General features: G+C 52.7%; 3 protein-coding genes across 5 annotated transcripts; 2 read left to right on the top strand and 1 right to left on the bottom strand.

The window, feature by feature from the left end:
• Positions 1-429: 429 nt before the first annotated feature.
• Positions 430-12,621, top strand: SLC25A19 (solute carrier family 25 member 19; the record flags this gene model as incomplete). The annotated part of the gene is made up of 6 exons (XM_082860889.1): positions 430-561; positions 743-898; positions 2,553-2,723; positions 7,280-7,463; positions 8,801-8,931; positions 12,021-12,621. The coding sequence occupies 6 exons, from the start codon at positions 430-432 to the stop codon at positions 12,201-12,203; spliced, it is 957 nt and encodes a 318-aa protein (XP_082717015.1). The 3' UTR covers positions 12,204-12,621.
• A 1,751-nt stretch (positions 12,622-14,372) lies between these two features.
• On the top strand, positions 14,373-18,646 carry MIF4GD (MIF4G domain containing). Of its 3 annotated transcripts, none has more exons than XM_082860078.1 (6): positions 14,373-14,487; positions 15,677-15,808; positions 16,688-16,797; positions 16,999-17,154; positions 17,245-17,337; positions 17,891-18,646. In XM_082860078.1, exons 2-6 carry the CDS (start codon positions 15,721-15,723, stop codon positions 18,116-18,118), a joined length of 675 nt encoding a protein of 224 aa, XP_082716204.1. In that variant the 5' UTR covers positions 14,373-14,487; positions 15,677-15,720; the 3' UTR covers positions 18,119-18,646. The 3 variants fall into 3 exon arrangements, with proteins under 3 accessions (XP_082716204.1, XP_082716206.1, XP_082716205.1); XM_082860080.1 differs by having other exon boundaries at positions 17,854-18,088; XM_082860079.1 differs by lacking the exon at positions 14,373-14,487 and adding an exon at positions 14,707-14,790.
• A 250-nt stretch (positions 18,647-18,896) lies between these two features.
• MRPS7 (mitochondrial ribosomal protein S7) lies at positions 18,897-21,704 on the bottom strand. The gene is made up of 5 exons (XM_082860077.1): positions 21,494-21,704; positions 20,758-20,949; positions 20,579-20,642; positions 20,048-20,215; positions 18,897-19,207 (listed from the first exon to the last, which is right to left on the bottom strand). Exons 1-5 carry the CDS (start codon positions 21,574-21,576, stop codon positions 18,986-18,988), a joined length of 729 nt encoding a protein of 242 aa, XP_082716203.1. The 5' UTR covers positions 21,577-21,704; the 3' UTR covers positions 18,897-18,985.
• Between the last annotated feature and the right edge of the window lie 122 nt (positions 21,705-21,826).

The raw sequence follows: 21,826 nt of genomic DNA, 5'->3' as shown, positions 1-21,826 counted from the left end.
CATAAAACCAGGTGTCTTGGAAAGCCAGCTGATCTCTGGAAGTGAACTGTTTCCTACCAAGCCTGTTCATTCCCTCCATCAGCAAATATTAATGAGCATTTACTGTGGTGGGCTCTCTTCCGGGCACTGGAGTTACAGGGATGGATGAATGAGACCAACGCCCTGTTTTCATGGGCTCGAATTCTAATGGGGGAGAGAGACAAGAAACAAAAGTATGGAATCAATGTCTGGTATATAAATGCTCTAAAGAAGAATAAAGCAGGATAAGGAGAGAAAAGGGATGTGGGCGCTGCTTTGGGGGGCTGGTCCGGGAGGACTGCTCTGAGGAGTGATGTGTGAGCCGGGGCCCTAAGACCTTGCTCTGGTATTTACTCCTGTCTCTTGCATTTAGCCTGAAGCTGATGGACGTTGTATGGGCCACAGGCAGGGATGGTGGGCTATGACCCCAGAGCAGACGGCAGGAATGTCTCCAATCTCGAGGTGGCCGTGGCTGGGTCTGTGTCTGGACTTGTCACTCGGGTGCTGATCAGCCCCTTGGATGTCATCAAGATCCGTTTCCAGGTACCCTTTTCCCCTTTTTCTGTGTAACCGGCCAGAGGACAAGTTCACTCTTTTTTGCCAAAGCAGTTCCTAGAGCTTGCAGTTTTGTCAAGGAGAAGCACTTTGTTGCCTTTGTTACCGTCTCTGAAATTCCTCCTCGCCCCTCCGCCATCATCCTGACCATTCTCATCTTGATTCCCAGCTTCAGATTGAGCGCCTTTCTCGCAGTGACCCCAACGCGAAATACCACGGGATCCTGCAGGCTGGGAGACAGATTTTGCAAGAGGAGGGCCCAACAGCATTCTGGAAAGGACACATCCCAGCCCAGCTTCTCTCCATAGGCTATGGAGCTGTCCAAGTAGGTGGCAGGGGAAGCGGCCAGGCCCCTGGGGTCACATTGCCCAATGGGGGAGCCCAGGGTGGTGAGGCGTGTACCTGGGCTGCCTGGGGTAGGGCAGCAGGAGGCGGTCACACACTGCTCACTCATCTTGGCTGGGAAACTACCTGACAAATTGAAGACATAGTCAGACTGAGCTGTACTACAGGCATCCCCTTCCCCACGTCCCCCAACCCTGGAGACTTAGCACCCACTGAATATGAGGTGCTGCACCTAGGATACTGTCTTGACACCCAGCCCAGAGGGGCTTAGCAAATGGCAATACAAATGCTTTTCATTTTTCAAAATAGCATTATTCACGTCTGTGCATCCTTTGAACTTCCTAACAGCACTGTGAGGAAGGTGGAGCCGCTGTGTGTGGGTCGCAGAGAGGTTGAGTGAGCTGCCTGAGGCCACACAGCTTGTAGGTGGTGAGGCTAGGATTAGGATCCAGGCTTCTTCACTCTTGCTCACGAGTGTGTTCAGCTGAGCGCCAGTTTACCCCATGGCATCTAGTCTGTAGCCGTACGGCAGTGGAGATGGAAATAGCCAACCCCGCACAGTGCTCATAGGGGGCCAGGCCCCGGGTGAAGCACTTCACATCTGACACCTTACGACAGTCCTCTGGTAGGTTCTGTTGTCATCCTTATTTTACAGATGAGAAGACTGAGGCAGAGAGAGCTTAAGTAATGAGTCCAACCAACGTCACTAGCTAGAAAGTGGCAGAGCAGTCCCTGCCTGCTCTACGTATGACATCACAGTGATTGCTCAGGTCACATGCACCTGCCGCGCCATCTCTGTGCCCAGCACACAGGTGCTGCATCCTGATGGATAAATGCAGCAACATGTGCTCTCAGGACCCCAAGCCATCTTGAGTTGGCTGGAGAAGGAACTGAGCCCAAGGAGGGCTTACACCACAGAATATGGAGTATGTGGAATTCTCCCAACAGAATTTCAGCTCCAGGGCAGAATATTTCTCAGACAGGGCCGCTGCCAGCCTAGAGTCAGATAATGGCTATCTTTTCCCAGTTCTCAGAAAACTAAGTGATGAGTAGAATTTTCTTTTTTATTCTTTTTTTTTTTTTTTTTTTGGCCTCGCCATGCAGCTTGCGGGATCGTAGTTCCCCCACCAGGGATTGACCCCGGGGCCACGGCAGTGAGAACACCAAGTCCTAACCACTGGACTACCAGGGAATTCCTGAGTAGAATTTTCTTTTTCTTTCTTTCTTTTTTTTTTTTTTTTTAATATTTATTTATTTATTTGGTGCGTTGGGGTCTTAGTTGCAGCGTGCAGGATCTTTTTTTTTTAGTTGCAGCATGTGGGATCTAGTTCCCTGACTAGGGGTTGAACCTGGGCTCCCTGCACTGGGAGTGCGGAATCTTAGCCACTGGATCACCAGGGAGGTCCCCCAAGTAGAATTTTCTGATATAAAAATTTTCTCATGTATTTTCTTAACCCTTGGGTATTTGGCTCTGCTCAGAGTATGAAAGGGCATCTGAGCTTTGCACAGTTACATGTTTATTGTATTCTGACCCTACTCAAGAAGAGTATCTCCTGGTCCCTAGGATAGGCCCCGCCTGGGTCACGGGTGCATTCGGGGGGTGTTTTCCATGACACTGTCACACACTCTTGCAGTTTTTGTCGTTTGAAGTGCTCACCGAGCTGGTGCACAGGGCCAGCGTGCGCGACGCCCGAGACTTCTCCGTGCATTTTGTGTGTGGCGGCCTGTCTGCCTGTGTGGCCACCCTCGCCGTACATCCTGTGGACGTGCTACGCACCCGCTTTGCAGCGCAGGGTGAGCCCAGGGTGAGTGGCCAGGCCAGAGAAGGGGCGCCCAAGGTACGAAGGGCGTCCCAGGGTGGGGGCTGTTTTCCTTAGAGGGAACAAAGCCGGAGGGACCTGGGGTTTTCAGGCCGTCCTTCAGCCTGTTCCTGAAACCCGTGATGGTGCTTGGCACCAGGCAAGGTGCTCACAACCTCACGGGGGACACAGAACCTGCAGGGGAAACAGAGCAAATACCAAATCGGGACGGGGAAGGCATCTGGGAAAGTGAGACTTGAGGTTCTATCGCTGTATTATTGGGAGGGAGGTTTTGGTTTCCAGAAAGAATGGATTGAAGGAAATGGGATCATTGAGTCAGACTCAAGGAAGAACTGAGTGAAAGCAAGGGATTAAACCCTCAAATAGATGCCCCATCCCCCCTCCGCCCACCATAATCTCTGTTTCTTGGACATATATAAGAATAGCTTAGGATACTGTTGATGGGGAATGACGTTTTGCTTAAGAATTTGATCTGGGACCAGCTAAGAATAACTGTGGTTTCAGCTGTGCCAGTTTTTTGTGTTGCCTGGGGTGGAGATCCTGGGTTGGGGGACCTCTTTTGTTTAGGAGACATTCTGATAAATTTTTTGGTTCAGAAATGCAAAGTGCCCCAGGAACATTCTAGAAGAAAACGACTGGGGCATGAGAGCTGGGTCACTCTGTGTGACACTGCAGTGGAAAATAGAGGTTTGGGGTGACTGCCCTGGTGGAGAAATGAGATGAGGGGTCCTAGGAATGGAGTAGAGAAATGGAGGGGAAGGATGTTTATAGAGGGAACAGACCTCAGCAACATGGTGGCTGCTGGGATGAAGAGAATGGCTGGTGACAGTCCTTCAGGTTCCCTGTTCTGCGTGTGCTATTATCCTCTTCTGTTACTTTCCAACCTTTAGTACAAGTCTATGAGAAGAAAAAAGGGAAAACATCATTAAGAAAAGAATAGCATACTTCTTCTTAGGCTTAGCCAATTGAGATGTTGGATTCTAGATTCTGGAATGGCTGGAAAATTGTGTGTGAAAGTGAGGGGAAAAGATTTATTTAAAAATTGCAAAACTCTCCACCTTGTTTAGACTAGTAGCATCCATAGTGTAAATCCTCACATTTCTTAAAAAAATCAATAACCTGGGCTTCCCTGGTGGCGCAGTGGTTAAGAATCCACCTGCCAATGCAGGGGACATGGGTTCGAGCGCTGGTCCGGGAAGATCCCACATGCCATGGAGCAACTGAGCCCGTGCGCCGCAACTACTGAGTCTGCTCTCTAGAGCCCGCGAGCCACAACTGCTGAGCCCGTGCACCACAACTACTGAAGCCCGCTTGCCTACAGCCCGTGCTCCGCAAAAAGAGGAGCCCGCAATGAGAAGCCCGCGCACCGCAGTGAAGAGTAGCCCCCACTCGCCGCAACTAGAGAAAGCCCGCGCCCAGCAACGAAGACCAAACACAGCCATAAATAAATAAATAAATAAATAAATAAATAAATAACCTATAAAGTGTATAAAGGTTAAAAAGACAGATAGTTCTTCAGGAACTATAATGAAAAAACACCAGCCGCCCCCCTGATTCTATTCCCCAGAGGCAACCACTTTTAATATTTGTGTGCTTCTTCCGTAATTTACTTCCTAATTCAAAGTAACATGCTCTTTCTCTTTCTTCCTTTCCTTCTCAGTTTTAAATTGTAGACATTAACTACTGGCTACTGCTATGGAAGATGAGGGTTTAACTCTTTCACCATCACCCTTGGGTGTGCTTGTGCTTCCTCACCTGAGTGCAGTACAACTGATTAATAGATTTTTGGCTAAATCAGTACTCAGTGTTTATGCTGTTATGATTATGTAAATGTTTCTGCGGAGCCTCAAAATATATTATGATTATGTTTTCTTTTGTATTTTAGTCTTTCCTGAAGTTGGCAATTGCTTTGTATTTTATTTGTTTCGCTTTCTACATGCTTATCACAAATTCACTTTCAAACAATCTCCCGATAGGGTGAGCCTGTGGTCATCAGTCCCATGTTTTTATGGAGCCCCTCCTAGAGCCCCCCACCCTTGAACCCTTCACCCTATGGCTTCGATCTAGACTGTTTGCTCCAGGACTATGGCCAGCTATTCTCTTAGGAGTTCTCACGTAGGAGCCCATGTCTCCTCTTTCTTGATTAGTCCCTCATTTTGTGGAGCACATCCTGAGGTATAGCTTCCTTACAGAAGCCTGATAGAAAATGCCTTTATTTTCCCCTTGCACTTAACTGATGATCTGGGTGTAGAATTCTAGGTAGCTCTCAGTATTGCTGAAGAGGCGTCCGGAACCATCCTGATGACTAACCCTTTAGATGAAGGCATCCACTTCGCCCTCTTGGGAACTTTCAGGATCTTTTTTTTTTTTTTTTAACTTTTCTGTGGCCCCACCATGCGGCACGTAGGATCTTGGTTCTCCAGCCAGGGCTCGAACCCACACCCCCTGCAGTGGAAGCGTGGAGTCTTAACCACTGGACCACCAGGGAAGTCCCTCAGGATCTTTTCTTGATCCCTGGCATTCTAGAAATTTACCAGTGGAGTGCCCCAGGGCGGGTCTCTTTCATTCATTGTGATGGGCACTTCCTGGGCCCTTTAGTCTGGACACATGTTCTTCATGCCTGGAAAATGGTCATGAATTATTTATTCACAATTGCCTGCCCTCTTTTTCTTTCTGGAATTCATGTCAGTTGGACACTAGACATCCTGAATTGATCCTCTGATTGACTTATCTTTTATTTACCATTCTGGGAGGTTTCCTTACTTTTATCATTTGGGCCCTCTATTGAGTTTAAATAATGTCTGCTAACATATGTTGGTTCCTAAGAACTGTCTTTGGTTTGTTTGTTTTAGTCAGGTTTATTAAAGCATAACTTGCCCAGTAAAATCCACTCTTTTTAGCATACAGTTCTGTGACTTTTGACAAATGCGTACAGTCACGTAACCACTAGCACAATCAAGATATAAAACAGAAGTTCCATCACCCCCTGATTTCCTCCTGTCCTTTGTAGTTTGTCCCTCCCCACCTCCAGCCTTCAGTAACCACTGGTCTGTTTTCTGTCTGAAGTTCTGCCTTTTCCAGAATGTTACATAAATGGAATTATGCCCTGTGTAGTCGTTTGAGTTGGCTCCCTTCACCTGGTAGATGCATTTGAGATGTGTCCGTGGGGTGCCTGTGAGTAGTTGGCTCCTTTTTTTTTTTTTGCGGTTCGCGGGCCTCTCACTGTTGCGGCCTCTCCCACTGCGGAGCACAGGCTCCGGACATGCAGGCTCAGCGGCCATGGCTCACGGGCCCAGCCGCTCCGCGGCATGTGGGATCTTCCCGGACCAGGGCACGAACCCGTGTCCCCTGCATCGGCAGGCAGACTCTCAACCACTGCGCCACCAGGGAAGCCCTGACCCTCTGCTTTTATCATGAAGGTGATGCCTTCTCTGTGGTCTCAGGATATTAGTTAAAATTTTGTGGGTGGTTTCTTTTTGCTGTAGTTTTCTTCTGCTGTATCTATACGGTCTCTTCCTTCCCAATGACTTCTCCTGCCCCTCATCAATCATTTTGGCCTCTGTTTTGGGGGAGGCTTTCCTCAAATGTCTGGTGACTCTTGGCTGCCAGCTTGGTGTTAAGAGGGCACACAGAAAGCAGAGTGGCACTCTGGCACGTGGGCAGCTTGTTGCCCAATGGCCTTCCTCTGAGGCCCGGCCCTTTCATGCAAATCCCCAGGGCGAAAGCCTTCGATGTGGCTGCCAGCATCTGGGAGCCAAGTGTGTACTGTCCCTGCTCAGTACAGACTTCCCCTCGGTCACCCTCTTGTCAGTGCAGTGCTTCCCGCACCCACAGCCAGGCAGATTCAGCCCCTCTGGTCCACTGCAAAGAATATATGCCAAATAGAAGTGTACTAAAAAATCAGTGGCTCTTCGTGCATAAAGATCACCTGTTGATGGTTTCAGAAAGGTTAAGTATATGCATATGGCAAAAAAATCCAGATAGCATAAAATGGTCATAGTGAATCTCCCTCTTCCCCCATCCCTCCCCTGTCCCCCTGTTTCCCGCTGTGGCGGCAATAATGTTACTGTTCCTCCTTTCTTGTGTATCCTTGTGGGGCATAGTCTCTGCATACAGTTTGTTTCCTCCACAGACACTATGCCTGCTCTTCATGTCCTGCTGGGTTCACTTAACTGTATATTTGGGGGAGTCTCTCCTATCGATCATCTAGATTGCATCTTCCTGTTGTAATTGCTACACTATGCTCCTTTGAACAGGTGTGCCGTAATTTATACAACCGATCACCCAAGGGTGGACTTCACACCTTTTGCTGTTCCGCATACTTTTGTGCACTCCTTGGCATATCTCAGTCGTGTAAATAGCTAGAAGGGGAGCTGCCAGACAGTCTCACCCTTGGAATTTTTGTCCAGCATTTTCTTTGTTCTCCTGGCAGGAGAAGTAATGCTCCTAGTAGCTGGTTTCTGGACAAGGGGAAATACAGCTGGTGGGCTGGGTTCTCGGGCTGAAACGATGTCACTCATCATTGCATGTGTGGTGTCCAGGTCTATAAAACCCTGCGAAACGCTGTGGTGACCATGTACAGGACCGAAGGCCCCTTGGTCTTCTACAAAGGCTTGAACCCCACCTTGATCGCCATCTTCCCCTACGCTGGGTTCCAGTTCTCCTTCTACAGCTCCTTGAAGCACGCGTATGAGTGGGCCATGCCAGCCGAAGGAAAGAAAAACGGTGAGACCGGCCTCATGGGAAAGGGAATCTGGGTCCCACTCCGCCCCACTCCCAAGCCATAGCATCTCTTTCTGAATCAGGTAGGAAATAAAGTTTTCCGGCAGAAGCTAAGACACCACAGATCTCTGAACCCACAGCTCTGTAATACAGCCAACAGAACAAATCCATTCACTCACAGATGACTTTATTTCTTTCGGCTCTTGCCACTGTTATTTCCAACTACCGGTCATGGTTTTCATTTTTGTCAAAGGTCCAACTTGCAAACAGCCTGCTTTTGCTTATGTGTTTGGTTTGGTTTTCGTTTGGGGACTCTGGGGAGGGGGATGGGCATCCTGTTCCCTTCCAAGCCTTGAACTGAGTCGCATGGCAGAGCCTGCAGGCCATTACTGCCTCCAGCTGGGGTGATTACTGTTAAAGGCGCACACCCCTTCTGCCACCAGCCTGTCCAATCAGCAGTCCATTGTCGTTCCTTTTTTAAAAATTTTTATTTATTTATTTTTGGCTGTGTTGGGTCTTCGTTGCTGCGTGCGGGCTTTCTCTAGTTGCAGAGAGCGAGGGCTACTCTTTGTTGCGGTGCGCGGGCGTCTCACTGCGGTGGCTTCTCTTGTTGCAGAGCACGGGCTCTAGGTGTGCGGGCTTCAGTAGTTGTGGTTCGCGGGCTCTAGAGCGCAGGCTCAGTAGTTGTTGCGCACGGGCTGAGGTGCTCCGTGGCATGTGGGATCTTCCCAGACACGGGCTTGAAACTGTGTCCTCTGCATTGGCAGGCGGATTCTTTTTTTTTAACTTTTTGGCTGCGTTGGTTCTTTTTTAAAAACATTTATTTATTTATTTATGGCTGTGTTGTGTCTTCGTTGTTGCGTGCGGGCTTTCTCTAGTTGAGGCGAGCGGGGGCTACCCTTCCTTGTGGTGCGCAGGCTTCTCATTGCAGTGGCTTCTCTTTGTTGTAGAGCACGGGCTCTAGGCACATGGGCTTCAGTAGTTGTGGCACGTGGGCTCAGTAGTTGTAGCTCGTGGGCTCTAGAGCACAGGCTCAGTAGTTGTGGCTCATGGGCTTAGTTGCTCTGCGGCACGTGGGATCCTCCCGGACCAGGGCCCGAACCCATGTCCCCTGAATTGGCAGGCAGATTCTTAACCACTGTGCCACCAGGGAAGCCCTGTCCGTTGTCATTCTTCCTGAGGTTGTGTCTGGTTCTCTCGCTCCTGGATTAAATTCTTCCAAGATCGAGGATGCTTGTAGGTTTGGGTTTTTTAGTCGAGGATTAGACTGTATAACCTTGAAGTTTACCCTAGATTGCATTTCTCTCATATTTCCCCTCTATCCCACTTCTCTGGTTCAGGAAACTTCAAAAACCTGCTTTGTGGCAGTGGAGCTGGAGTCATCAGCAAGACCCTCACGTATCCCCTGGACCTCTTCAAGAAGCGGCTTCAGGTTGGAGGGTTTGAGCAGGCCCGAGCCTCCTTTGGCCAGGTGAGATGTCCCTCTGCAGAGAGCTCTGATTCCAGCCCCTCACTGGGCATGTGAAGGAACTGGGTCAGCTCCTGTCCATTGGGCAGCTTTCGCCCCCATAGCCCTCTCAGCCCCTGCATGTCCCCGGTGTCGATGAAAAATTAATCAGTTGATCTAAGAAAGAATCGGAAAATTTTATTCCAGCCAAATTTGAGGATTATAACCCGGGAAGAGCATCTCAGAAAGCTCTGAGAACTATTCCACCTGCTAGAAGTTAAGACACAGTTTATATAAGTTTTTTGAGACAAAGGGCTGTGCATCAAATGACGTTTTGGGGGGTTTTTTTTGGCTGTGTTGGGTCTTCCTCTAGTTGCAGTGAGTGGGGGCTACCCTTTGTCATGGTGCGCGGGCTTCTCATTGCGGTGGCTTCTCTTGTTGTGGAGCACAGGCTCTAGGCATGCTTCACACATGTGGAGCACGTGCTCTAGGCTTCAGTAGTTGTGGCACGTGGGCTCGGTAGTTGCGGCTTGCGGGCTCTAGAGCGTAGGCTCAGTAATTGTGGTGCACGGGCTTAGTTGCTCCGCGGCATGTGGGATCTTCCCGGACCAGGGCTCGAACCCATGTCCCCTGCATTGGCAGGCGGACTCTTAACCACTGCCACCAAGGAAGCCCCAAATGACGTATTATTGACAGTTCACAGAATCCAGTTCTAAGCAACAGCGTGGTGGGTCATGTGACCCCTTACAAGATCAAGAAGGAATGTTATCTTTTTAAGGAGTTGTCTTGTTGATGCTGGGAGAATGTTGCCCTCTATGGTTGAGCAGGTATTCCTGGGAGAGGGTTTGGTCAATGCATAATGCACAGTGTGGAGAGAGAGGAGGCCAAAGGGCAGAGAAGAATTTTTATGTTTAAATTTTTCTTGTCTTGCCATAAAATATGAATTTTATTTCACACTGGGGACCCCTGAGCACAAGGGAAGACACAAGCAAAGCCCTGTATGTACTGGACACTGTTTAAAGACCCAGGAGAAGGCACACTCATAGTGCCTGCTCTTAAAAAGCATTCAGAGGAATTACCTGGTGGCCCAGTGGTTAGGGCACGGTGCTTTCACTGCCATGACCCAGGTTTGATCTGCACCGCAACAAAGAGTCGTCCCCGCTCGCCACAACGAGAGAAAACCCGAGCACAGCAACAAAGACCCAATGCAACCAAAAATAAATAAATAAATTTATTAAAGTAAGTAAATAAATAAATCCATCACCACCCACGCAGAGATAATCACACAGAACCTTTAGCTGTAGTCTTTCTTTTTTTAAAGATTCTTTTTTTTAAACGTTTTTATTTTTATTTCATTTTTGGCCACGCGGCATGTGGGATCTTAATTCCCCGACCAGGGATCGAACCCGTGCCCCCTGCAGTAGAAGTGCAGTCTTAACCACTGGACCACCAGGGAAGTCCCTGTAGTCTTTCTTTCTTCCTTCCTTCCTTCCTTTCTTTCTTTTATTGAAGTATACTTGATTTATAATATTATGTTAGTTTCAGGTGTACAACATAGTGATTCAATATTTTTATAGATTTTATTCCATTTAAAGTTATTATAAAATAATGGCTATATTTCCCTGTGCTGTACAATATATGCTTGTTGCTTATTTATTTTTTGCATAGTAGTTTGTACCTCTTAATTCCCTACCCTTATCTTGCCCCTGCCCCCTTCCCTATCCCCACTGGTAACCATTAGTTTGTTGTCTATGTCTCTGAGTCTGTTTCTGTTTTGTTATATTCATTCATTTGTTTTTTTGTTTTGTTTTGTTATTTATTTATTTATTTATTTATATTTGTCTGCATTGGGTCTTTGTTGCTGCATGCCAGTTTTCTCCAGTTGCAGTGAGCAGGGGCTACTCTTCATTGTGGTGTGTGGGCTTCTCACTGTGGTGGCTTCTCTTGTGGAGCACGGGCTCTAGGCACACAGGCTTCAGTAGTTGTGGCACATGGGCTCAGTAGTTGTGGCTCGCGGGCTCTAGAGCGCAGGCTCAGTAGTGGTGGCGCACGGGTTTAGTTGCTCCGCGGCATGTGGGATCTTCCCGGACCAGGGCTCGAACCCATGTCCCCTGCATTGGCAGGCGGATTCTTAACCACTGCACCACCAGGGAAGCCCCATTCATTTGTTTTATTTTTAAGATTCCACATAAAAGTGATAACATACACTGTTTGTCTTTCTCTGACTTATTTCACTAAGCATAACGCCACCTAGGTCCATCCGCGTTGTAGTTTTATTCCTTTACATAAATAAACATATGTTTAACAAAAATGGGGTTACACACAAGGTTTTATAACCTCCTTCTTCCTTTTACCAACTTGTCTTGAAAAGATGGTTTGAATTTGGATAGGGAGAGTTGGTGAGAGCTCAAGACAGAGAAGGGAGGCCCTGCTCCTCACAGAGCTTTAGCGTGAGCAGGTATGGCTGGAGGTGTGCGGGCACTGAGGCTGGACCAGTGGGGAAAGGCAGATCAGGGAGGGAAGTTGAGGCCAAATGGTGAAACGCCCCGAACACCACGCCGTGGGGCTTGGACTTGATTCTTTGTAATATCATTGTCATCATCATCATCGGGAGTTACTGGAGCTCTGGGAGGGGAGCGAGGCTTGAGTAGAGCTGTGCCCTGGGGACACGGGTCTAGCAGCAGTTTGTGGTCAACTGGAGGTGGCCAGGCTGGCGCCGCTGGTCAGGCTCAGAGCTAACGAGGGGCCGGTTCAGATCTACTGCCCAAGGGGGACCAGGAGGGATGGGCGCACAGTCAGAGGCACCCCTGGGAAGAGGGTCCAGAGCTCTCTCTGGGTCCTTAAGAGCCACTGTCACTGGAGCCTCCAGGGCAGGAAGGAGCTCTGTCCAGTGCTGATTTCTGGGCACTTCATCTGTTAAGTCTGAATTAGCCCAGTTGGAAGAGAAAGAATGAGGTTAACTTATTCTGTCTTTTTTGCATTCATTCCTCTGTCCAGCAAGTATTTATTGGGTGCTGGAACGTGCCAGGCTCTGTGTTGACAAAAGAACAGAGCTTACACCCCTGTTGCCATCACCTCCTCTCTCCTCAACTGGAGAACCTTCCTCTCCCCAGGTGCGAAGCTACAAGGGCCTCCTGGATTGCGCCAGGCAGGTGCTGCGAGAGGAGGGTGCACAGGGCTGCTTCAAAGGCCTGGCCCCCAGCCTGCTGAAGGCTGCCCTCTCCACCGGCTTTGTGTTCTTCTGGTACGAGCTCTTCTGTAACCTCTTCCACCACATGAAGAAGGCAGACAGCTAGCCTCGAGGGCAGGAAGGGTGGCCTGAGGTCCTTCCCTGGAGGGGCCCTCGTGAAGAACGCTTGGTCTACCATCCCGTGTTGCACTGAGAGGTGTTGCCCGGCCCCTCCCTCCAGGCCAGCTGTCCTGGGCATGAAGAGCCGTCGGCAGCAGCCTGGATTCCACCAGAAGGGCAAAGGGGGTTCTCCACGGGAGAGCACGGGGCGAACGCAGGACTTGGTCTGCGGGGACCCAGCCCCGCCAGTCAGAAGGGGCTGGACGTTTCTCCTCTGTGTGGCGCACACTCAGGACAACAGCTGCCCTCCTGCACGCCTTCGCTCCGGCTGCCCAGAGAACTCTCCTGCGTCTGGGTGGGCCGCAGCTTGAGTGTGAGGCTGGGGTCAGGCCTTTACAGGGGTCTGGTCCCCACACCTGGGTTCTTACTCCCACCAATTATTTAATAGACATTAAAACTAAAAACACATTCCTTATCTGACTCCTCCATCTTCCCTTGCAAATCACATCCCTTCTCCCTGAGTATGAGGGAAGGGATCCCTGCCTTCCCTAAACTCTATTTTTCTCAGCAGTTGCATTCCTCAGGCAGCTTTGCTTCTAGCTCTAGGGGAAGAATCCCAGCTGAATCAGTCACTTTATAAACTCCACCCTGCTCAGATCTTCATGTCTATAAAGGCACCACTCGGGCTGTTCTCTCCCTGGACAGGCTGGTCGCAGCCCGTGGGCCTCTAGGGAAAGCCGACCCCAGCAGCCCCACAGGCAGTGGGGGGATGTGCTGACGGGGAGGGGGCGCCGGTAAAGGCAGCAGCCCTTTTCCCGTCTACTGGGGTCACTCCTCTTTCCCTGTGGGCTGGGTTAGCCCCCCTGGGTGGGTGGGAGCTTACAGCTGGGCCAGTGAGCACCTGCTGCCCGCCCAGGGTGCTCCTGCTGGGTCTGGCGTGGTGCCGTGTGCGTCCTCTGTGGTCCCGGAAAGGGGGTTGTGCAGGCAGCCTGCTGCATGCACAGTTGATGCTCCGGGAGTTGTCAGGGCACAGGAACCCACGACAGACACCCATCGAGGCACGGTTAGGGGTATGAGAGGAGGAAAATCTACAGAACACACCCACCACTTCCCACCCCAGGGGAGCCTGGCCTGAGAGGTTGGCTGTGCAGGGGGAGCCCCGTGCAGGACCTAGAGCCTGACCTCGCCTCAGCCCCGGCTCCAGCCTTTGAGCAGGTCTTGGGTGGGTGTCATGGCTCTCGGTCCCCATGGATCCTGGGCCCTTTCTCACCATTACTGTTTCGTCCCTGGTCTGGGGCTTTGTGATGTGTCTGGTCCCCATAATCCTGAAGCCTCCCTGCTCTTGGTCGCTGATTAAGAAGGTTCACCTGTGGCTGGAGGGCTCCCACACCCACAGGTTTTTTGGCAGGCAAGGCTTGCAGCTGCCTGGATGTATTTTTTGTGAAATTCCACTGAAGTAAACTTTGTTCTCTTCGGCTCTCCCACTCACTGGCTTCTTTTGCTGCAGCTGAGATCGTCTTCCTCGTTCATTTTCTGGTGACCGCTTTGGCAGCTCTTTGAACAGGAGGAGCGAGCTTTGGATACAGGAGACCGCCGTCAGCACTTCCTTCTCGTCTAAGCGATGGGACGAGACGGTTCTTTTCCAGCCTCTTCTGTATGCTCTCCTGCAACCCAGGGCTGACCTCAGAGGTGGCCCTGTCTGGGCTGCTGGGCCCGCGCCTCACCCCCTTGTCCCTCCAGGGACAAGACACTTCCCTGGAGTGTCTTGTCCCGACCAAGACGGACTGGGCCAGGGGCTTGCTCAACCTCAGGGTCACTCCCAACACCTTGGGCGCCGCAAGTTGGCAACTGGGATCCTTCCTCTTGGGCTGGCCCATTGATTTTCAACTTATTTTACCAATATCGTTTGTACTTGGAGTAGGAGAGCGGCTTAGTGGGACTTGATCCTCAAAGCCCTTACGACCTCCCTGCCTTCTCCGCTTTGGGGGGAGGGGGTGGGAGTGGGGAGCACACGGCCACCACCTGTTAAGTCCTGCCCCTCCAGCCCTCTTCTCTGCCCTCCCACCTTTCTCCCTCCGGCTGCCCGGCTGCGGACCACGCCCTCCGCAGGCCCCTCCCACGCCGCGCGGCCGGGCCGGTCCCCTGACCCCGTTTTAACCTGAGCTCTAGCGTGGGGCGGGGAGAGGGAGAGTGTTAGCGCTCAAGACCCAGGGCTTCATGCGGGCTGAGGAGCAGGTCCACCCCAGTACCGAGGAGCCGGTGTGGTCCCGGATAGCCCGTGGGAGAGCCGGGTGAGGAGAGGACAGGGGCGGTGGAAGCAGTGTCGCGGGCGTTCTGCGCGGCCCCATGCCAGGAACCTTCGGGCAGGCCTGGCTGGGCGGCGAGGGCAGCGACGTCGGGGCTCCGGCAGGTGGCGCTGGCGAGGCGGCCCCAGGCCCCGCCCCGTCGCCCCGCCGCCCCGGGTCCCGCCGCGCCACCGCGCTAGGAAATGACCTAAGCGGCGGCGAGGCGCCAGCAGCGCCGCGGAGGCGCGGCGCGCACAGCATGCCCCTCGAGCGGCCTTCGGGCACGCGGGCGTGGCGCCGGCGCGGCAGGTGGGTCCCGGCGCCCCCGCCAACTCTCCAGCCCACGGGAAGGGCGTTCGGGAAGCTGCCCAGGTCTGGAGACCCCTAAGGTCCTCTCCTTTGGCCATGGGTGAGGCACCGAGTGCGGAGAGGGGACTCCAAAGGGGACCACCTCTGGGGGACACGTCACCTCGCTCCCCTCCTTAAGGAAGGATCCAGAATGGAGCTCAGGACTCTCAGGGAGTCCTGAGCGGGCAGGGCCGAGTTTCTGCCACTCGAGAGGCCAGTTTAATTAGTCTGTCCCGGGGAGAAGCTGGCCAGGACGAGGGGAGTCAGGGCAGCAGAGACGCTTCTGCACCCAGCCCTCTGGCCGGCCCCACCCCGAGGGCAGGAGGAGTGGGCTTTCTGGGCCGAGGACTCTGACTAAAGGGAGGGAGAGGGTTGCGGAGAGGGGCTTGAACCCCTGCTGGGACAGAGCTGTCCGAAACGTGGAGACCCTAGCCCTCTCACTCGCCAGGAGCCATGCTGGACCAGCAGCTTCCAGGTCGGCTTATATATAGGCAGAAGAAGTGTTTAATATCCACATATCCACACTCACCCCACCCCTTGGTGTCAGCTGAGAAAAACCCTGCCTGCTGCTGGGACTGGAGGGTAGACGCATTCACCCTTCATCTCTTTACTCTTGTGTAATCCCAGAAGCTACAGGGGTTCTTTAATTGAGCAGCAGGTGCCTGGCTGGTGCCCAGTCTCCACCAGAAGCCAAGCTTGGCGGGCACCCAGCCAACCACTGAATGCCATGGACTGCCCAGGAGCACCTGTCTCAAGCACTGGCCAGTCCTGCCATGGGCCGGGAGAGCTGGGAGCTCTGGCCCCGTGCGCCACACCTGAGGCCTCTCCTGCTGCCTCTCCTCTCCAGGTGCTGTCATTAGTCCGAACCTCGGAAAGAGCTGCTGCAGCTGGATGGTCATGGGGGAGCCCAGGAGAGAGGAGTATAAAATGCAGTCTTTTGATGCAGCGACACAGCAGCTGCTGAAGACAGCCCTCAAAGGTGAGCATGCGGAGCCCCCTGAGCCTGGGCCCAGTGCCACAGAGGAGGGGCCAAGGGGCCAGGCCTGGAGTACTGAGCCTTCGCCCGGCTTTGCCCAGCCCTCTCCCTTCACTTTCTCAGAATAGGAGTCAGCAACGTAATTCTGGAACTGGAAGACAAGCTACATTTAGGCCAGTATTTGGCAGTATGAATCAGTCACCCCCTCGGATTGTAAAGCCTTTAAAGTTTAGGTGCCCATGAGAGGAGAGTGAGGCACAGAGAACACAGTTCCTGCCCCTTAAGTCCTTACGCTGGACCTGGTTTCTGCGTTGCTGCAGCCAGCTCTCTTGAATGTGCAGAGCTGCCTGACGTGGGACAGAGGATGGAGTGTTCTGCTCGGCAGGGGAGCTACAGTAATTGTCCTGGACCAGTGCCTTCTTGCAGCAGTTTCAGGACAGAAGTTTGACTCAGCTAACGATTAGCAGTGCCCATCACGTGCCAAGCTGAGCCTGTGGGGAGGCCCTGCCTGGCCGGCTCTTGTCAGGGGTGCATGTGTGTGTATTATAAGAACACTTTTCTTCCGTGAAATGGCTGTCAAAGGCATTGGCATTCAGTGTTCCAGCCTCAGCCTAGGGCCAGGAAAAGATGTGTCCTAAAAAAACGAGCGTTCTTTGATTCTCTAACAGCCACACAACCCTCCCTGTTTCTTCTGATTGGGCCATCAGGAGGCTCACGGCTGCAGCTGCTCCTGTGTGTAGTTTCCTCTCTGTTTCCTGGTCTCTTTAAATGGAAGCGTATAATGGGACTGCTCTTCTGTGAATATCTTGACTCCTTTAGAAGCAGGTGGAGGCAAACGTGATAATTAAGCAGCTGTAGACTCCCCACCTGTCTTTACCCTAGATCCAGGTGCCGTGGACTTGGAGAAAGTGGCCAATGTGATTGTGGACCATTCTCTGCAGGACTGTGTATTCAGCAAGGAAGCAGGACGCATGTGCTACGCCATCATTCAGGTTGGGTGGGGCTGGTAGAGAAGGGGACGCTTTGAGGAAGGTGCTTCAGGAGTGGGCAGAGGCCTGGCCAGCAGGGCAGAGATGCAAAGGGCTGGCCTCAGAGGCGAGAGAGGAGGACAGCAGGGTCCTCGGCCTTGGAAGCTTGGGTGGAGTTGCGACGGCCCAGTGACTGCCCTTCACCACCCTTTCCCTGGCTCACAGGCAGAGAGCAAGCAAGCAGGCCAGAGTGTCTTCCGCCGCGGACTCCTCAACCGGCTGCAGCAGGAGTACCAGGCTCGGGAGCAGCTTCGAGCCCGCTCCCTGCAGGGCTGGGTCTGCTACGTCACCTTTATCTGCAACATCTTTGACTACCTGAGGGTGAGGCCCTGCCAGCCACATCCTGTGCGGCACAGACGGCCTGTCTCCTTGCCACTAAGCCGGGCTCTGGCCCCCGCTCTCCCCCCGTAGGTGAACAACATGCCCATGATGGCCCTGGTGAACCCCGTCTACGACTGCCTCTTCCGGCTGGCCCAGCCCGACAGTCTGAGCAAGGAGGAGGAGGTGGGTGGCCCTAGCACAGAAGGCTGTGGAGGTGGGCTGCCTCTGGCTTAACTCAGAATGCCTGCCCACTGCTCGTGGAGACTTTCGAGGGCATCACTCGCTGGGGAGGAGCTGGTGGGGGCATTTAAGGCCTGTTCACAGTTACAGGGCAAGCTGCTAGGCCTGGAGTCTATCCAGAACAGAGCCTCCCGGCTCAGAGGTTTTGAGTAGGAAAGCCAACCTATGGTAGGACTAGTGAGAGCGTCAGCCAGCTGTGGATACAGATGACCCCAAAACCACTCCAGGGTTGGGGGTAGGAAAGGGGGGTTCAGAAGCAGTTTGGAAACAGGGCCTGAGTCCAGCCTGGCCCAGGTGAGAGACCTTAAGCAAGTCTCTGAACTTGCTTCTTTTCATGTAAGACGTGGACAGCGCCCACTGGGTGGGGTGAGGATGAAGTGAGCAAACACGTGTACAGGGCCAAGCCCGGTGCCTGGCGCACCGCGAGCGCTCAGTAAATAGCTGCTCTGTGTGATGCAGGGCCCTGCCCGGGGTCACCTCCTGCTGCCCCCTGCAGGTGGACTGCCTGGTGCTGCAGCTGCACCGGGTCGGAGAGCAGCTGGAGAAGATGAATGGGCAGCGCATGGATGAGCTCTTTGTCCTGATCCGGGATGGCTTCCTGCTCCCAACCGGCCTCAGCTCCCTGGCCCAGCTGCTGCTGCTGGAGATCATCGAGTTCCGGGCAGCTGGCTGGAAGACGACCCCGGCCGCGCACAAGTATTACTATAGCGAGGTCTCTGACTAGGCCTCCAAATCAGGCCTCCTCCTGAGCAGCACCGGCCTTTCTTCTACCCGCCTCCCAGCCTGGCAGTGGAGTCTCTGCCTCTCCCGGACTTTTTCCCTTCCAGACTTTCAAAAGCGTCCGGGACGTTTCCCTTCGGTGGTGCTCCCGCCCTGAGCGCCTTCACTCCGATTCCAGGAGTGGGGAGGACACCAAGCACACCTGCCCCACGGTCCCATCAGCGTTTCTCTCCCCTCACCGTCACCCTGGGCCAGGCAAAGACGGGCAACTCCTGACAAGCACTGCACTGTGTAACCTTTGGTACAATAGCTAGCTTGGTGCCTCAGTTTCCCCATCTATAAAATGAGTACCCAGAGCCATTGGTGGGGTGCTTTGGGATATCAAAGGGGAGAAGTAGAGTCACACCAGAAACTGCTTTTTACACATTTTGTACAAGGACCACTTTGGAACCGAGCACGTTTCCTCCGGTTGGTTTTAATGAAAGGCAATACCACATCACATGCTACGCCAGCTCAGGATGAGAATTTTCTAATAAACTTTTTCTGATACTAAAACTGCTTCCTTTCCTATCACCCAAAGGTCCACCCCAAGCTGAAGGAAGAGAAGGGCTGGATGAGCCCTAAGTTTCTTGGGGAAAATCTAAGTTGATATGTCCCCTCTTTGCAAGGAGATGGGGCAGGGAGGGTGAGTTCTAGCCCCCAGAGAAAGGACGAACAAGCAATAAACATGCTGCTGCATCCTTCTTAAGAGGCCCGCCTGCCCCTGACAGGCAAGTACGCGCTTAACCCACAGGTATTTTGCAACATGGCGGTGGCTCATGCCGCTTCTACAGCAGCGTGCTGGGCTCCTCCCGGCTCCTCCACCCGCCCGTCACCACCAGCGGTAGTGGGCCAGCGCGCGGTTGGCCTCGGCCATCTTGTGCATGTCGTGCTTTCTCTTGATCACAGGGCCCCGGTTGTGAAAAGCCTCCAGCAGCTCCTGGGACAGCTTCTCCGGCATCAGCATCCGCCGGTGCTTCTTCTCCCGACACTCAGTAATCATCCACTTCATGGCCAGGAAGCGGCGACGCTGGTCGGCTAGCGGCACAGGGACCTGGGCAAGATTGGACACGGGCAAGTTAGCCTAAGAACTTGCCAGGACTGCAGCCTCCCTCCTCCTAGAGCTCTTAAGAAGCAGCCACAGGTCTGCTCTGGGCCAGCCCTGGCAAGGCTGCTGAGGAGAGGGCCTGTCTTTTCCCCTCTGAGCCTCTCTCACCCCTGGCTGACCTCGGTGCAGCAGACATCAGGCATTCATCGAGCAAACAGTCCTTGAGTACTGGCCTCTTTCACCTCTAAAGGGAGCTCAGCCAAGTTGATAACAGGCACCACTGGGAAAAGCCCTGTCAGCTGGGCATGACTTGGCCAACACAGATCAAGCGTGCCTAGAAAGAAGACCCTCTTGTCCAAGAATCATTTGCCAGGCCCCCACTATGTGCCAGGTACCATGCCGACCCTAGAGACACAGACGTTAATGAAAAAGTCTCTACCCTTATGAAGTTTACATTGAAAAACGATGAAATATTAAATGGCATGATAGATACACCCAGTTCAGTTCAACAAACGGTGATGAAGCATCACTCAAGCACTACACCAGACACTGGTGTATAAACATGAGATACAAACACAGTCCCTCACCATGAGAAGCTTATAGTTTAGAACACAGAATGCTGAACAGAATGGGGGGTAGGGTGGGCCTTCAAAAGAGGTCACTTGGATACGTTTCTTTTTGCTTTCTTCCATCTTCTGCCTGTAATCTTTACACTGTGGGACTCAGATGAGCTGATCCTGACTCTCCCCAGTCCTTAGAAAGCTATCAACCTTGGCCCAACTCTACCCACCCCCACCATCTTGTTTCACACGTGAGCAGCCCTGCTTTCCCACCCTGACCACTCACCTGATAGAAATGGCCACCCTTGAGGATGGACACCAGCCCAATCACAGGCTCACAGTTTTTCAGTGCTTGGTGGAAGATGGTGTAAGGGTTGCGTTCAATGGTTGGCTGTTCCTCAGCAGAAGCAGCGTGGTACTTCTCAAACTGTTTCCTTTTCACAGCTTCCAGAGTCTGCAAAGGGATACAGTGGAAGAGGCTGCCCCAGGCTCCCTAAAAGTTTAACCCAGCTGAGCTAGGACCTTGCCCCTTACTCCCATCATCCTCCTCTTCTTCTGTAGCTGTGCAGCTACTCCCTCAGCACTTCTGAAACAAAGATCCTGGACTAGGACAGAAAAAGCAGGCTAAGATTTGTCACATGGTAGGGAATGGCAGTGGTTGACTCCTGCAGGACTTCCTTAAAGCCCCCATTCCATACATAAGTACATGAAAGTTAATTTTAATGAAGGTATAGAATGAATTATTTTTTATGTTAAAATTAAAGAGCCAAGTACAAAGCTATGGGGAAAACAAAGATGAGAAAGAGGTACTGGTTACCTGTGTCATGAGGGATCTGGCCAGTATTTTGTTTCCTCCTTTCATCATCATGTTGGTGAATTTACTTCAATCAGAAAAGCAACATGTTTAGCGCGCCAGGGCTGTATCAGGGAACCCCTACTGCAGACCCTCCCTGGTGCAGTCCCACTCCGCAGAACAAAAATTTGTTTCCTTCTAACCTGATCACTGGGTCTTCAAACACAGAGCTTGTTCTCGTCGCAGGGGCAGCTTTGATAACCTGAGTCTTCCTGAGCTCCCTCTCATACTTTTCCTCCTCAGTCAGCGCGGCCAAGGGCTTGCGGTAATATCCCTTGTCAATCTGGGGGTCCTGGTATTCAGGACCATAGCGGCTCCACCTCACCTGGGTTAGCCTGGGAGACGCGGGGGGGAGGAAGAGAAGGGCAAAAGCTGACTCCACAAGTGAAAAGGCTTGACTTAACGATAGGCATGTGTGCCAATCCGCCGACGAGTGAGAGCAGCGTGGAGACCGCCAGCCAAAGCTGAACCGCAAAACTTCTGGTTCTTGTCCCAAGAGGTAGGAGGACCTCCCCCAAACAGGCCAAGAAAGTCTGCTCTTCAAGTGCCAACGGTAAGGACAGGCTCCTGAACCTGAGGATAGACAACCCGCCTATGCATCTCTCCCCCCAACTCCTAGCAAAGAAAATCCCACCTCTGAGTTCTTTACCAAGATCGCACTTGCCGTTCCAAGTGAGAACCCCTCGGGCTGGGAGCAGTCACTAAGCCTTCAGGTTGACTCAAAGTCACGCGGCTGGTTCAGGAGGCTTAGACTCAGATATCCCGGCCCCCAGGCTCTCTCCTGGAACCCGCGAGGCCTGCCTGTGGCTCCCCCTTCCTTCCCAGCAGGCCCCTCCGTGAAGACACAAGCGGCCTCCCAGCTGCCCGCCGCCCTCTCACCCTGGAAGCCTCAGGACAACACTCCGCACGCCCAGCTGCCAGCCCGACCACCCTCGCACAGCCGTCACCGCGGAGGCAGCCATCTTGGCTGGCCACGAGGACCCTAGAGAGGCTGCCCTCGGCGTGCCTGAGCGAGTGACGGAAGACGGGGAAAAGGCTCTAAAGGGTCCTAACTCTGTGCATCACCCTATTAATCTGAGCCTTAAGAGTCTCTCACTCCGAGGGCTAAAGCGAAGAGTCAAAAGGAAACATTCGATCTCCCATTATTCGTCGCAGCCTGGCGCCACCCTCGGTGGCGGCGCTCGGTAATCTCAGGCCCCTGTGCAGGCCCCG

This window comes from Leucopleurus acutus (assembly GCF_964270905.1).
Source record: "Leucopleurus acutus genome assembly, chromosome: 19".
Taxonomy (NCBI): Eukaryota; Metazoa; Chordata; class Mammalia; order Artiodactyla; family Delphinidae; genus Leucopleurus; species Leucopleurus acutus.
The sequence above is the reverse complement of the archived record's forward strand: the minus strand, read 5'-3'. Positions and strand labels throughout refer to the sequence as shown.